Raw genomic sequence first — 16,941 nt, forward strand, 5'->3', positions numbered from 1 at the left:
AACATGTTGACATTACCTGATTATTTCAGTAATGCATTTGGTTGTAATATGTATAAATGACCAAACTGTCTTTGCAGAAGCGCTCAGTCTGTCGGGGAGTTTGCTTTAGTTGGTGGTAGTTTAGGTGATGGATGTCATTCAGATGTCAGTCATGATGCTGGAACTGCTCGAGGCAGCATGTTTTAAAGCAGCTGCTGGAATTGCCTCGATTTATTTGATGTCTGATCTGTCTGTCTGTCTGTCTGTCTATCTGTCTGTCTGTCTATCTGTCATCTATCTGTCTGTCTGTCTGTCTGTCTGTCTGTCTATCTGTCTGTCTGTCATCTATCTGTCTGTCTGTCTATCTGTCATCTATCTGTCTATCTGTCGTCTGTCCATCTGTCTGTCTGTCTGTCTGTCTGTCTGTCTGTCTATCTGTCATCTATCTGTCTGTCTGTCTGTCTGTCTGTCTGTCTATCTGTCATCTGTCTGTCTGTCTATCTGTCATCTATCTGTCTGTCTGTCTATCTGTCATCTGTCTGTCTATCTGTCATCTGTCTGTCTATCTGTCTGTCTGTCTGTCTGTCTGTCTGTCTGCTGTCTGTCTGTCTGTCTGTCTGTCTGTCTGTGGTGTCGGGCTCGCGCGTCATCAAGGCGAATCCTCCGCCCCTGGAGCTCAGCATCAGTCCGCCGCTCTTTCATCCTCTCTTTGCAGTCAGCTTGAATTCGACAGAGATCAGAATCAGAACATCGTGCGCAACACTCGATCACGCTCGCCTTTAGCTGTCCGCGCGCTGCTGCGGTGGAGTGCCCCAGACGCCGCGCGCTCCTCCACGGACACCGAAGAGCAAACGGAGGAGCGGGTCTTCGGTCCTGACACGGCGTTAGAATCACCATTTCGGGTATTTTTGGGATCTCTCGGCGACATCTGAAGCGGGAACCATGACGGCCACCAAAGAGCAGCAAAGCCAGAGACCGAATCCGCAGGACGAGGTAACGAACGGCATCTTCATACGTTACACAGTGTTTACAAAAATACGTTTGTCCGCATTTTCTCTTATTTGTAACGTTTATTCCCCGAATCCGGTGAGTATCAGGTAATGGATCGCGCGCAGGCGAACGCAACGCCCGTGCCCGTTCTGTCCGTGACATCACCGTCAGCTTTCGGTGTACATGCAGAAGATATAAAGCAGCTCCGCTGTGTATTATGTGTGTGCATTAGTCCCGTGACTAATGGACCTGTTCAGGCCGCAGTGATGCAGTGATGCGAGCTCAAGCACGAGAGGACGCTGGATGAAGAGCGACGCGTGTCGGGCAGGTGCTGCTGATGACTGCGTTAAAACTCCAGTCTCGGGTTACTGTCGCATAATGTGTGAAAGGTTTTAGTTTGGAATCTATATGAATGTTTAAAGGGAAGGGTTCATCCCAACTACCTGCTGTATCGCTGTTCGTTTCATTAGTACTCCTTCATTTTTGTTCATTTTGCATAACAGATGTCCGACGACAGAAGCCAAGTCAGCTTTATTTCTAAAGCGCTGTATACAATACTGATTGTGTCAAAGCAGCTTTAAATAGTTTGTCAATAATGCAAGAAGACAATAACAAAAATTCCAGCTAAAGTCGGTTCATCGATGATTCAGTGATGTCATCATCCAGAAGTACACATATTCCATGTTGTCTGACAGTTCAAATAAAATCATAACATCTGCATGTTTAGTATTTATACAATTTTATCTTCTTTGAAAATAGTTTGTGTTATATATATATTGTAATATTTTTGTTTTATATAACTATCCACACTGCCTCATATAAAAGGTAAAAGTGTGAGGGCACACAGACAGAGATGCTTCATTCGTTCATCATCAATCACAGTTTGTTCTTTTGTGGTATTTTTATTCAGTGTTAACGTGGTTTTTATGGCAAACGTTTGTAACCCAAATAAGCAGCTGAGTGTGTTTCATCTGTGGAGTCCAGTCGTGCAGACGCGTCGCTGCAGGGTGTTTGTGTTTGACAGCTGTGCTTGTGTCTTCATCACGTTCATCGCTGGTGTCTCTCACACGCTCTTGCAGAACGGTGAAAGAGAAACACATTTTCTGCTAGTTTGATATAGCGTACAGTACCTGAAATTCAGCTATTCTAAATTTAAAAAATTTAGTGCAGATCAAAAGATGCAGCTTTGTTCTTTTTTTTAATTGAAAATGCTTTTTAGTCTTCATTTTCACAGCTGGCCTTCTGATGCACAACCATGATTGCTTTAATTATGGACATTTTAATGTACAAAATGTGGCATTTATTGGAATGATTGACTGGCAGAGGCAACTGTTAAGATTCTTTCATGAATGTTTCCAACACGAATGCTCAGTGCAAACAAGAATATAAATAATTCATTCCTTTGGTGCTATTCACGGCAGGGATGATCAGTCGCTGTACATCACACCAACGTATTTTTCTTCATCCGATGATGAGCATACGCTGATTAGTAAGATTTGAGCTTTTGATCATGTTTCTCAAGCCTCAATGGAAGAAATCTGCGTGAAAATGGTTCTTCTACCGGCACAAAGCCTAGTCTCTCAAACACACACTTCGGTTTTTCTATAACTGGTCAGGCTGAAAGAATACTGGAAAGTGTTCAGTAACGTTCTGAATAGAGCTGTAGCTATCGATTATTTTAGTATTCGAGTATTCTACAGATTATTCCATCGGTTAATCGAGTAATCGGATAAGAAGTATTTTTTCTTTATTAAAGAGCAATACTAAATATACAAGAGATAATAAGAAATATCTCTTAAAATAAACAACTAATTTGTTTTCTTTTTAGAAAAATTTAAATGTTTATTGTTGAAATTGCATTCATTAATAACCGTGAAAACTAAACCCATTTAATTGCCAAATTGCATTCAAAATGCAAATACAAATACAAACCCAATTCCAAAAAAGTTGGGACACTGTACAAATTGTGAGTAAAAAAAGGAATGGAATAATTTACAAATCTCATAAACTTATATTTTATTCACAATAGAATATAGATAACATATCAAATGTTGAAAGTGAGACATTTTGAAATGTCATGCCAAATATTGGCTCATTTTGGATTTCATGAGAGCTACATGATACATTTTCTCAGTTTAAACATTTGATATGTCATCTATGTTGTATTCTGAATAAAACATTGAAATTTGAAACTTCCACATCATTGCATTCTGTTTTTATTCACAATTTGTACAGTGTCCAAACTTTTTTGGAATCGGGTTTGTATATCAATAAAACATTTAAATAAATAAAAATACAAAAAGAAATTTCACATTATTTTAAAAAAGGTAAACAGTACAAACTCAAACTAAGGCATAAATTAAAATAATAATACCTAAACATTGCATTTATGTCGTGCAACTTAACTTTCAAGTTTCAGCCTAACTAAAGCTCAAGCGTGACACGAGCCTTCACTGTCTTCTTGGAAGGCTTTGTGGCTTTTGTGAGGCAAACATCAGTGGAGAGGAAGATAACTTAGAACAAGAAGAGACCATACACAATTTTAAACACATTTTTCTGCAACATGAAATTAGAGTTATTTGGAGAATAAACCCTCTTAAATGTCCCTATACGTTCTGGTGTGAGTGTGTGTGTGCGTGTGTGTGTGAAACGTGTTTTTGATATCCTTCATATTCTGTGTGCTGGTCAGTTCACAGCAGTGATAGAAATTAATCTGTTCCAATAAGTTTAAATTGATTTTTACATTTTATGGGCATTTTTACCTTTGTAAAGCCTTTTCTTTTCTTCTAAAAGTGTGCATCATCTTTTAAGTCAAATTCTTACATTTAATCAGTCAATTAAAATAAAAGACATTTGGGCTGTTACCAAACAAATGATATCAGTATCAAAATTCATCTTTGCAATGCAGAGGAAACACAGAAGCTGCATGGGAGGAGTTTCCCACACAGAGGGACATGAATGCATTTAACCTGCAGTTACAAATGCATAAATAATATTTTGTTATCTTAAACATAAAACATTGAATAAAACATTGAATTAAAAATTATTTTTAAAAACGAAAAACCGCCAGCAGGTGGCAGCAAGTCACTGTTAATAAGTGAGTCATTGCGACTGAACCGAATCATTTAAACGGTTGATTCATTCAGGAACGAATCACTGTCATGTTGCTCAGAGACACAAAACAGCGCTGTGGATGTGTTTGGAATTATTTTGTTGGCAAAATAAGGCAAAAACAGGCAATATAGTGTCTAAAACGTAACTCTCATAATATTACCTTCTTGTTTATTGAACTGTTAGATAAAATCACATTTGTAATCATGCAGATTTTAGAGGTGAAAATTGGCACTCTTCATGTGATATTGACTAACTTTCTTTCTGTGGTATTTTTATGCACAATGGCGTTTAGTCTTAAACACAGATCCTGTCTCTCGCTCGATTTACAGGATACTGTATATAATTTGAAAGCGTCAGGGAGCCGCTATCGATATGCGGGAGACGCCGGGAGAGGAGGGATGTCTGATATGAAATAAACACAAAATATGGGAATCTATTCCGTTCATTCATTGTTAGGATGTAGATTCCGAAAACTTGGCTTAAACCCCTGGAGTTGAATTAATCCATTTCTCACATCATTTGTTCTTTTTGAAAATTGCATGCACAAAAACAGATGAAACATTCCTCAAATATCTTCTTGTGTGTTTTGCTACAGAAAGAAACACAAACGACACGAGGGAGAGAGAATGACAGAAATTTAGTTTTTGGGTGAATTATCACTTGCAGGCAGGCGAGTGTGTGACATCAAAGTACGCGAGAGCGATTCGAAAGCATCAGGAGCGTCTGCTCTCTAGAGCTCTCGCAGTATTTGATGTCAGAACTCACCTCAAGAGGAGCAGATGGCAAGATCACATGAGGGAAACATGAACATACACAAAACCCCACCGTTACAGTAACACGACGAGTCCCTGATCTGCTAATCCTGACACTTCACCTTTCAGCAAATAACAATAGTATTCCTCTCAAAAATATGTTGAAAAACTATGTTAAAATTAATTGTTTTCTTTTGATGCTTAGAAATAAATGTTCTATATCGGATTAGAGATGATCATTTCGGTTCATTTTCCCGACCGACAACCGCCGCTCGTTATCCAAACATTAACGTTAACTGATAAGATTTTAATATTAAATTAGTATTAAATAAATAATAGAATGAACGAGTGTCTGTGCCCATTAAAAATACACCTGCAGCGCTTCTGAGAACAAAGAAAAACAGAATAAAACAATATAAATAAAAATAATAAAATAAATAGGCCTACACAAAATATTTTTCACTTAAATAATGAACTAATTAAGATGACACATTGGTTGGTTGCATATAAAAACACGTCCCTGTGAGTTAAAAAATATGTATAGAATATTTTTCTTTAACAATGCAGCAAACTTAAAAAAAATACTTGGAAAAAAATACTTTTAAACTGTTTAACTGATAGTATTAATTGGTCAAATTTCTAACTTTCGGTTAACGGTTAAACGGTCAATATGAGCATCCCTACATCAGATAATTAAATGAGTCCAACTCAGAGTACAATGAGATGAGGATCTGAATGCTTCTGCAAATCCTGTTTCACATTGAAGTAATGGAATAGAAATGTGAGATTTGGTGACAAAAATGTATTATTAATGTTGCTACATTTGTAAATGTCAGATGATGTTCAGTGCTGTAAGTTTTAGGGCGACACTGATGCGGCTGGACCTCTGACATCAGCTCAATGAATGTATTTGACATTATGATGCCTTCACAAACACCATTAGCATCGGTTCACATTCATTATGTATTAGTTTCTCTGTTCTCTCTTGAAAATGAAAGCACACAATAACATTATGATGTCAGACGCAGGGAACCATAAAACTACATCTAAAAACAGCACAGCGCTCTGAGAAATGTCACTGCAATTCAGTGTCTGTGTGTGGGATATGAAATAACGATGTGTTTCATTACTGCATTATAGCTCTGTCTCTCTCTCTCTCTCTCTCTCTCTCTAAATATATATATACTGTATATAGCTCACTAATCACGGGTTAGGCCTGTGTTTTTCAGGTTTGTGCTCAAATATGTGTGACATGAAAGACAACAGCACAACAACATCCGTGCCTTTAATTCTGTGTGTTTTGTGCCGCCACATGCTCTGATGTACTGTATGTAATAATCAACACACTCAAAAACTTTGGTTTGCTGTCAGATAAATGTTCATCCCACAGGAATGCATTGTGTCTTGTACATGCGGAAGCTTTGCATTTTACTGTGAAAACACTTGTACTGTCTGTAGATTGTAGAGGTTTCCAGATGTTGTGTTCAGTGGCCGGTCGCATATAATGCTAAGACTATAGTCTCACAAGCAAGTCATCAAAAAACATTTTTAAGATTGGACATAACTTCTTTTTTAAAGCCAGTTACATAACAAAAAGCGTAGATTGGTCTAATTTGAATCTGAAAAGTAAGAGATACTCAGTTGCTCAGAGTAGATCTTAAGACACAGTGAAGTTTATGCAATAGGCCCCTGATGTCCGGATGATTTTATAATCCTGACATGCACAGACCTTTACAGACACACGTTAGGAGTATTTTGCACAGTGACATTGCTAACGTTTGCTTACGTGGATATGTGTATGGTTTTTGAGCGGTTCATGTGCACACATGTCTTCTGTATTGATTATGGTGTTTGGTGGCGTGTGAAGGAACGCAGTGAGAGGAACCTGAGATCTGCTGCTCATGTTGAGAGATGAATGATGGTTCGGTGAATCTGTTCGTCCTCTGACCATCCTAAATGTGCCCTCGGCGAGGTCAAAGCGAGCAGCGATTTCTCTGTCTTTATACACGTGTGCAGACGATCACAGCCAAGGTCTGAGGAGTTCATTTTCATCAGTTCATTGTTTTTTTTGTTTTTTTGTATTATTGCTCTCAACTGAAATTCAGCAAATCACCACATCACGTTGTTTAACCCTTTCACCTGTTCTGCAGACAGAGAGCGAGAGCTGTAAGGTCGAAGAGTTTGCAGGTACATGAGGACTTTGATGGCGATTATCATTGACTGAAGACATTATGTACAAGATCTAAATATGACTGTCCTTTAAAACAGGATTGGTTTGCTCTTCTGATTCAGGAGCTTTCGTTTGGTCACTCTGATGTCAAATTCCACTGTTAGCCTGAACTGTCTCTATTATATCGCCTCGCTTGTGTTTTATTACATTCAATGCTCTCTGACCACTCCTTTCAGCCTCTAAACCAGGAGGAACATGTTTGCCGAAAGACGGGAAGGCATTAGTTGTCATCAGTGAGCAGAAATGTGCCTGTACAGTGTTTACAGTCCTTCATGAAAGTGAAGGTTTGAGAAGTTGATGAATGACTAGAGTTGGAGCAGAAAGCATTTTGTCCATGTGCTGAAGCTCCGGGAATCATGACAGAACATCTCGACAGAAATCATGACTCCAAATTAACTAGCTCACATGAGACGTGCTTCTGTTTCCCAGATCATTTAGACTTGTCCCTCATTGAGTACAAATTAACTCAAATGAAAAAATTCAGTACAAATGAAACCTTTAGTATTACTCACTCATGTCATTACTAGATGTTAAACCTCGACATTCTTGCATTGATTTCTGTGGCAGCTGAAGAACTGAGGTGTTTGTGTGTGTTTGTGTTTCCTGAAGGACCTGGCGGGAATGAGTCCACCTCAGAGGAACTGGAAGGGGATCGCCATCGCTCTGCTGGTCATTCTGGTGGTCTGTTCTCTCATCACTATGTCTGTGATCCTCCTCACTCCAGGTACTACAGCAAACCCATAATGATGAGGTACAAGTTCATCCTCATTCATTGTGATTTTCTCACAGTGCTCGTGTTCACAACTCTCCAGGTCCTACCTGAGATTTTTGCATTGTGAAAGTCTCGAGCATTAGGCCAGCAGCAATGTGAGCGGCATTACTCAATCTGCCGTTTGTTACGTGACGCCTGCAGCATCTCCGTTACTGACCTGGTGCTCTTGTCTGTCTGTTTGTGTGATAGTCGATACGCAACCTGGCAGCGACACCAAGCTGACGGTGGAGGATCTTTTCAGCACAGATTTCTACGTGCACGACCCTGAAGCTCATTGGATCAACGGTAAGACGATACGACCACAGAGCCACATGCATCGTTAATTTCTAATGGATCTCATTCATTAATCATCTGTACACCATCATGAGCTCTTAAGCACAGCTGATCGCAGAGGATGATTGATCATGACCGCAGACACTGAGCAATAAACATTATAAATCACTAATTTGGACGAGAAGAAACCATCTGTCTGACATGTACATTTTCCATCAAAAGTAGTTTTTTTTAAATGCTCTTCAGATTTATCTGAAACGTTTGAGACCACAAACATAGACTAACAATTTTAAGCGATTGTGCAGCCGCAGCAGCGCTCTGCATCAGAGAACGCAGAAGAAATCAGTGGAAATGTGTGGGGGTGTAATGGTACACGTATTCGTACCGAAAATTTCATTGGAAACTTCCAGTTTTATATATTGTTACTCTTGATAAGAAACAAAGTCTCATCTTTCAAATTATGTCCTTTTTTTCAGGAAACAATAAATGCCGTTTTGGCGCTCTTTGATGTGGCGCAACAGATCGCTGAATAAACGCCTCAGTTCAAACGGCAGCGCGATCATCTCTTCCTCTTTACTAGTTTTAACACAAAATAAACATGAATGAACATCTCATGCCTCACGGCAATAAAACAGCTTGCAAACAAAATGTCACATAGCATTTTACCTCCTCAGGAAGTCCTCAGTCTCCACAGCTCGTAAGTGCGCAATAAATGAAGTCTAGAGAAGAGCATTTCGCTGTGTAAATGAATATATTTCAACAACAAATAGAATTTTTATAATTTAGAAGTTAATTTAAAAACTGCATTATGTGCAATTTACATGTTAGCATACAGTTTTTTTTAAAGTTGAGTGTTGCTTGTTATATTTAAAAATAAATAGTATTTAAATTTAAGTTTGGGCTCTGTTGTTAACTGTAACCTCATAGTAGGCCTAATGTAAATCATAGGATCATAGTTTTAGAGCATAAGCTGAGGTAGATTTTTATCGCTAAGAAAATTGTAATTATAACTGAGTTTATTTAAAGAAAAAGCAATTGGTTCAGTAAACCACTGTTTAATTAAAAAAAAAAGTTTTTGCCCCTGCTGTACCAAAACTGTACCTAACCGTCATGTTTGTGTACCGTTACACCCCTAGAAATGTGTGTAGACTTTTTAATTAGAAATTCTGTACATCCAAAGTGGGAAATGCACTTTGCATTTTACAGACAGATTTTAAGCCACTAACCTGGAGAGTGGCATATATACATATACATAAATAAATGAATTGATTAAAGACGAATGTGCCAGATTCCATTTTTTGTTGAAGCTCCCCCAGATCATCACCAGTCTTCCAAATTTCACACTGAGTGCGAGACACTGTGGCTTGTAGGCCTCTCCAGGTCTCCGTCTACACTTTTTACACTTTGAAGCTTCCTGCAGGACACTGTGCAGGAGCACAACGATTTGACATTTTTCCATATTTTTGTCTCTATGAGGCTGTAAGTGGGGAGTGTGTCAGTTTAACACAATGTGAACTTCCTGTTAGTGCTCATTCCTAATTGAAGGCTAAGTCAAATACTATTTCCTGCATCATAAGAACAAATGAGACGTCACGTGGTAGAAATAGTTGGGCCAGCATGTAGGAAGTGAATGTGTTTGAATAATTCATGGAGTGTGTGAAAGCATCTGATGATGTGACTTTGAAAACTTGAACTTTCAGATTTGTGAATACTGTCTAGTTACACTGAAACATTTTTGCCATACCGGGCATCACAGGCCTTGGCATTGTGTGTGTGTGTGTGTGTCTGAGTGGTGGATGTGGTAGTTGCTATGGTAACAGGATGGGGGAAGGGGATCTCAGGTCTTACCCTGGCAGCAGCAGCATGAATATTTCATTGTGAGTGTGTGATGCAGTGAATCCTTCAGCTCCTGCTTCTCTTCCAGACAGATCTGTGTTTATCAGCGTCCTGCAGTCACTCCAGACTTCAGCTTAAAACTGTTCTTCAATGAGTCTTAGCCATGAATGCATGGGCGGCGCTAGGGAGGGGCTAGCAGGTGCTTCAGCACCCCCAAGAAAGTCCAAAGCACCCACATAGCACCCCCAAAAAATGAAATAAAATAAAAGCATTTGACTCATAACGCATGCATAACTCATGCAATGCAGCGTGACGTGATTTGCAGTTGCACTTGTCATAATGGCATAGCATTTAATTTTAAAAATGGATCGGTTCCTTGTGCCAAGTATGCCTGCCCCCGACTAAAGATTTTTCTAGTCAACTAGTCGCACGTTTATATTTAATTGATTAATATAATAACCTACTAAACCATCCTTTAGGCATATAGGCGTGTAGTCTATATTTTGTGCTCAAGCGTATGCATAAAGCTTGCCACAAAGTACGGCAAAATTAATGATTATGAATGTGCCCGGGGAAAAGAAGACATTTTAATTATTTATTAATAAACTAGTGCTTTCAGTGAGTGTCGGTTGCAAAGATGAAGTTACCGAATGCCGATGCGGACTCGTCATCTTCACAGTAATGGAAATGCACATTTTTATACGGACTACATAATTAGAGTTTTTTTTAATTGGTTCGTTCAGTAGTAGACATTTCAAGATATATTTTTTTTCATTGATTTATTTTTTGTGAGGCAAGTAGGTGGTTCATTGTTGTGACGCGCTCCATTTCACGGAGACTGGCAGAAAAATCCTGTTTATTTTTCTCTATTTTACAAAAGCTCAACATTTTGTTGTTATTGTGAGTGTATGTAAATAAAAGCAGAAAGTTTTTTTTTTTTACGAATGATGTAGCCTATTAGGCTATTCTTATGACCAAAAATGATGGAGTAACCTATTCTAAGTTCTTTCCGCAGGAAAAAATGCAAGGGATTGCGTGGGCACCTCCATGTCATGCAGTAAGCGCAATAATACTCCCACACTTCTCATAAACACTTGATATGCACATCTATAGCGCATATTAATCTAAATTAATGTCAGAGTGAACCGCCATATACCGGCCCTACTCATTTCCATGAGAGATCATGTGAGAGATCTTTGTCCTTTCTCCTACACTATATATCTGAGAAGCAGCTGTGGCGATGCCCGAAACAGCAGCTTGGTACATTTGGCCATCAATACACAGAGAGAGAAGGCTCTGGTTTGAGACCGTAAATACCAAGTAAATATATCCCCAGTGCCTTTTGATGTCATATTGCCTTTGACTCACATTCCGAAATGCTTGTTCAGTGAATTTTAGGTGGACTGTATAAAAATCTTTGGGAACTGACTGATCTTAAGGCTACTTGTTCAATTTCATAAAACAAATTTTTTAATCAAATTGTGATGAGCCAAATAATCAGGTAATAAAATGTTAAAATATCGAGTGGGCGATTTAGGCTATTTTATTATTATTATTATTAATAATAATAACAACATCTTTTGATCATATTTACTATTAATTGCCCAGCTGCCCCTGCCAATGATCTAGCACCCCCTCAGCACCCCCCGCGTGGATGTGATGCAGCTCAGTCTGACGTTACTCTGAGAGCATGCATATCGCCCTCTCGTGAGCATTCAGCACGTGACCCTCAGAACGCATCACATCTGCAGAGCACGAGAGAATAAATATTTAATAGCAGGGGTTCTCCTGTCTCACGCTGAATCAAACTATGGAGTCATAAATGCTTCAGTGTTGTGCTGCTGTTGAATAGAGACTGTTGTCTGACTGCTGACAATGAGATGCAGCTGTTCTTCTGGACAAACTGTTTCTTCTTCTAGAACCTCTCAGCTTAATTCAGCTCTCACTCAGGTATCTTTGTGCCATTTAACAGCAGCTCGCACATCAGATCTGTAAGGATAAAAGAAACTCAGATACTTTGATCTCCTGAGAAACAAACAATACACTGGCATCTTCAAGACACCCCACAGACGAGTGGTGAAGGAAACGCCTCTCTCACATATGCATTGGTTCCTCCTCATCCCCTTCCTTCCCCTCACCCATCCTTCTCTTCACGCAGCTCACTCAGAGTGGTCAAGAATATAATGTTCTATATGAATGCAAATAAGATTTACAGTCATGTTTGGTTTCATTTGAATAGTTTCAGGGCGAGTGGTACAATGGTCGTAATCTTACTAAAAGATAATCCAGATCCTAAGAGTTAAAAGATACTTTGATTACTGTAGAGGGTAATTCCATGCAAATTACCTTTTGTTCCCATTAAGGTGTAGACCACCCAGGTCTGGGACCTGGGTTAATGTAAATTACACACCTCCATTTGGAGGATGTCTTATCTTGGTTTTGTATTTAAAGGATTACAGCAAAAGGGTCAGCGCCTCAAGTAGATTAAGTGAAGGCTTATGTTTCCGCAAATCTGCGTCTAGGGTTAAGTGCACATTAGATCTCAGGATTAGATGAAGCATGGGGCGCATCAGGTGAGATTCTAAATCTAGGACTAACCGCTTGATCTTATAGTTTAAGTTGTACTCAGTTACGGTAACCATGTATATGATTTCTGAATTAATTAAATTGTACGAAGCTAACTTAGCTGTCGGGGTCTAGATAAAGGGGGTCTAGAAGAACCGCTGATTAATACTTTGAGAGTTAATTAAATTGTATGAAGCTATCAGCTGTCGGGGTCTAGACAAAGGGGGTCTAGAAGAACCGCTGATTAATAACAACCAAATTTGCCTTTCAACCTAAATTCGAGTTCATACTAAAATGGAGTCAGATTGAGTTAAACCTAAATTGAATAACTCTGCGCGCTGAAAAGACCGAACACGCAAGAAACCTTCATCCGCCACTGGATACCTTCCTTGGGCCATGTGCACGGACCTTACAGATCCGTGATCTGTTTATCAGTGGTTGTGTAAAAGAAGTGTGAGTGAAGTCTGCTGTTGTTTGAATGTATTTCTTCGCGTAAAATTAATCTTCAAATGTAAAATACCATCGCAGGAAAAGTAGCCTTTTAGACAAATGTTTGTGCTGTAAAAACATTAATCAGCATTATTCTGAGCAGCCCTTCATCTAGCCTTATGATGGACTACAAATTACTCAACAGTCCTGAAACAACAGCAAAGATCTCCTGACTTTAGCCGTTTTCATTCCTCGAGCTTTCAGCATTAAATCAGGTGTGTCAGTTCACCAGATGCTTTCTGCTTTCAGCACTCAGAGTTTTGTTCCGGTTTAGAGCTGGAAACTGAGAGCTTTATTAATGTTTCACCGTCTGCTTTTCCTCACTGCAGTCAATAGCAGCTCCGTGTGACTCTCAGACTGGAAATGTACCTTTACAGCCATCATGCAGCTCATAAATATGAATAACTCGAGGTGAAACAGATGAGCAGTTCTGCTTTACATTCTGTCTGTTTATCCGTCTGAAGATAGATCGGACACAAGCGAGAGCACAGGTCAAATGCAGAAAAGAAACAGAACTCGTTTTGAAATGAATAGGACTTAGCAAATACATGACAAGTCATTTGACAAGCAGCAGCTGGTCTGTTAGCTGTGTTTACACTGTAAAATCTAATAAGACATAGATGGACGAATCAGATGTGTGTTCACATTAATTTACGCATAGCTGCCTGTGTTTACATTAAAAACCCTCCAAGAGGAGCATTTTAACTTTCAAAACATTACAAACTAATCACATGACTTGCTATTAAATATTGACTGTCTGCTTTTTTCTCTTTGCCAGAATCTGAGGTGATCTACAGAAATCACCATGGACATGTGATCAGGTTTAACATCCTCACAAACGAGACAGAGATTGTGCTGAAGAACACCACATTCGTGAGTAAAAACTTACCACACAAACACTGAACATGCAGTTGAGCTCATATGTTTACATACGCCTTACACAATTTACACAATTCACAATGTTAATCATTAAAAAAATAAGAGACATCATCAAAAATTTTGTCATTTTCTTTATTTAGTACTGTCCTGAATAATCTATTTCAGCTAACCGATGTTTACATATAATCTACAAGACTAAATAATAGCTGAATTTGCACAAATAACCCCGTTTACATAATAACTCATAACAGAACTACATGCTTAATATAGCAGTCCTCTTATACTTTATGCTGCTCTATTGTTTAATAAGAGTGTCATTTTTTGCAGTTTTAAACTGTTTAGTTTTAGTAGATGGCCATTTGGAATGTTTTAAGTTCTGAAAGTTACAGAATGCTTTTATAGTACAGATTATAATATTTATTATAGTATAGATTATAACTTTTATCTCTAAAGATCATGAAAGTTAAACTTTTTCATGATATGACACCTTAAAGGGGTCTTATGATGCTATTTCAATTTTTCCTTTCTCGTTGGAGTGTTACAAGCTCTTGGTGCAAAAAGAAGATCTGTAAAGTTGCAAAGACTAAAGTCTCAAATCCAAAGAGATATTCTTTATAAAAGTTAAGAGTCAGCCACGCCCCCCTAAAACGCCTCGTTCTAACACGCCCCCACATACATACCTCACTATCTGGGAAGATTTGCATAACGCCGCCCAAATGTAAACGCAAAGAAAGAAGGCGTAACTTTTATTCTCGCTGTAGTATTGTTGCCGCCGCCATGTCGTGAAGAGCTGTGTTTTTCGTTGTGGCACATGTGGTTGGCCGGCCGCTCCGTTCTCAAGCCTGCCTGCCTCCACTCACTCTAGCCCGCCGTGTGTGACGCTGTGTGCTTCGTTGTGAAAGCGAAACTACTTTGTTTGGTCTTCCAAAAGAGGACATGACTAGAAATCAGTGGTTAAGTTGTATTTACAACACTGTTCCAGAACAGTTCAACCCAAATATTCAGATGTGTGCAGCACATTTTATGGAGGACTGTTTCCTGATCCTGGGAGAGTAGACTACAATGCCGGCTGTTCTGACTCACAGACTGTAAGTACGTTTTTATATTTAAAGGATTTGCCACTGACGATTCAAACATGAGTTTTGAGCAGTGTAGAGTAGGGCTTGTTGTTTGTCATTTCTCCGATCACAAATGCAGACATGGTTTTATGTTTACGCGGCGTGAAGCAACGTGTAAAAAGACAGTATAAGTCATTATAATCAGTAATTATGTCCCCACTGGATGCAACGAATGCCTGGTTTATAATGGGTTTTAATGTTTTTGTCTCGTCGCTCCGGCCGGACAGGGCAGCATCACAGTATGGTGAGGGGCGTAACATTTCCGTCACACGCTTGAGGTATTCGGCCAATCACAACGCACCGGATAGCTGGCCAATCACAGCACACCTCGCTTTTCAGACCGATGAGCTTTGTAAAAATCGACGCGCTTCGGAAAGGCGGGGCATAGAGGAGAAACAATAATGTACAGTCTGTGGAAAATAATGTGTTTTTGAACCTTAAACTGAAATACATTACACCAAATACACAAAATAATGTTCTTTTTAGCAGCATCATATGACCCCTTTAAGGTTTTCATAACGAGACGTTCCCAGCAGAAACGTTGAGGCACAGTCTGTAGTTTTTGGGATATGAATCTTTATGACCCTATGCAGTAATGAGGATAACATATTTCATGTTTTTTCCAGGATACTTTCAAAGCCACCAGATACTCCATAAGCCCAGACATGAAGTATGTGCTTTTTGCCTACAATGTCAAACAGGTATGCTGCTTTCTGCAATAAAACTTCTTTTTAATATTTCACTAGCAAGGACCACGCCACACTGCGAAAGTAGGGAAGTAATCTTTATTGTATAAATATAGGGATGAATAGGCAAGGGAAGGATGGGAAAAGGGGAAGAGATGATAACAGGTTGATTCAGGCGTCCGATGTTGGTGGCCCAGAGAGACTCAGGATGGGGGTGTTGTCTCGGTTATGTGTGGCCAAGTGATTAGGACCCCCCCGAATCAACCTAGAAGGGAAGAGAGGGATGTTGAGGGTGGTTAATGGATAAGAAAAGGAGGAAAACGAGACGAACCATGCTGAAGGGTTGGCCTGATATAAGTACGTATTGGGAAGTGAGGTGATTGGATGAGGTGGCTGAGTGGGGCGTGGCCCAGCTCCCGAACCTCTGTTAACTAGTTAACTCCCTTTAAAGGTACAGTTTGTAAAAATCAGAAAACCCGTGTTATTAGTGATTCTGCTGGCGATTACCTGTTGCTCGTGCTCATTCACACTCACTATAGGCACGCGAACGAACATCAGCCGAAACACACAAGAGACTGAACGGCATTCACCAGCATCATGTTAACAGATCATAATCTAATTAACAGCCTAATCTAACCCAACCTAACTGTTATGATTGTTTGACAAAGTGTCACAGCTTTTGGACTTTCCCAGAAAAACTGACCCTCTCCCTTTACATAAAAAACAATCTACAGACTTTCATAGGCAGCCTAGAAAAGTGTTACATTTAATACCTTTAAAGAAATGTTTTGTCCCTGAAAGACAAGAAAATCACAATGAATCATTGAGCTGAGCGCAATAGTGGCATTAGACATTTTGTTTGTACACATATATTTATAAGTGATTGTAAGAAAACGTTCAATAAGAACTCTCATTCTATTAATTATTGTGCTTAAGATCAGATTACACTTGATATTCTCTCTCTCTTTTTTAAGATAATAAGATTTGGTTTTCATTAGCTAACTGTAAATTAAATTAAAGATTGTTGTGTTTAATATCAGTTGTTGTTTTCTGACTGTAGGTTTACCGGCACTCGTTCACGGCCTCCTACATCATATACAGCATTCACACCAGGTGGAGTAAGAGCTGTTATTGATCTCACTGTATACAGACATACAGAGAATACAGACACAATAGAATTCAGTCTTTAAACATGAATTTACTGTAGAAAGTGTTCTAGACAAAACTATGTGAAATGAGCTGAAGGGTTTAAATATCG

At 39.1% G+C, this 16,941-nt stretch overlaps 1 protein-coding gene across 3 annotated transcripts in view; it reads left to right on the top strand.

The window, feature by feature from the left end:
• Positions 1 to 597: 597 nt before the first annotated feature.
• Positions 598 to 16,941, top strand: part of LOC107569026 (inactive dipeptidyl peptidase 10-like) — a 34,381-nt gene continuing 18,037 nt past the window's right edge. For 2 of the 3 annotated variants that reach the window (XM_016255023.1, XM_016255024.1), the window contains exons 1-7: positions 598 to 972; positions 7,675 to 7,789; positions 8,027 to 8,122; positions 10,962 to 11,003; positions 13,779 to 13,873; positions 15,624 to 15,698; positions 16,744 to 16,796. In XM_016255023.1, coding sequence (XP_016110509.1) covers positions 922 to 972; positions 7,675 to 7,789; positions 8,027 to 8,122; positions 10,962 to 11,003; positions 13,779 to 13,873; positions 15,624 to 15,698; positions 16,744 to 16,796 — 527 coding nt within the window. In that variant the 5' untranslated portion in view covers positions 598 to 921. The remainder of the gene's footprint in view (positions 973 to 7,674; positions 7,790 to 8,026; positions 8,123 to 10,961; positions 11,004 to 13,778; positions 13,874 to 15,623; positions 15,699 to 16,743; positions 16,797 to 16,941) is intronic. The other variant, XM_016255026.1, reaches the window with a different exon arrangement.

Source organism: Sinocyclocheilus grahami, unplaced genomic scaffold, assembly GCF_001515645.1.
Source record: "Sinocyclocheilus grahami isolate Dianchi unplaced genomic scaffold, SAMN03320097.WGS_v1.1 scaffold1303.1, whole genome shotgun sequence".
Classification (NCBI taxonomy): Eukaryota; Metazoa; Chordata; class Actinopteri; order Cypriniformes; family Cyprinidae; genus Sinocyclocheilus; species Sinocyclocheilus grahami.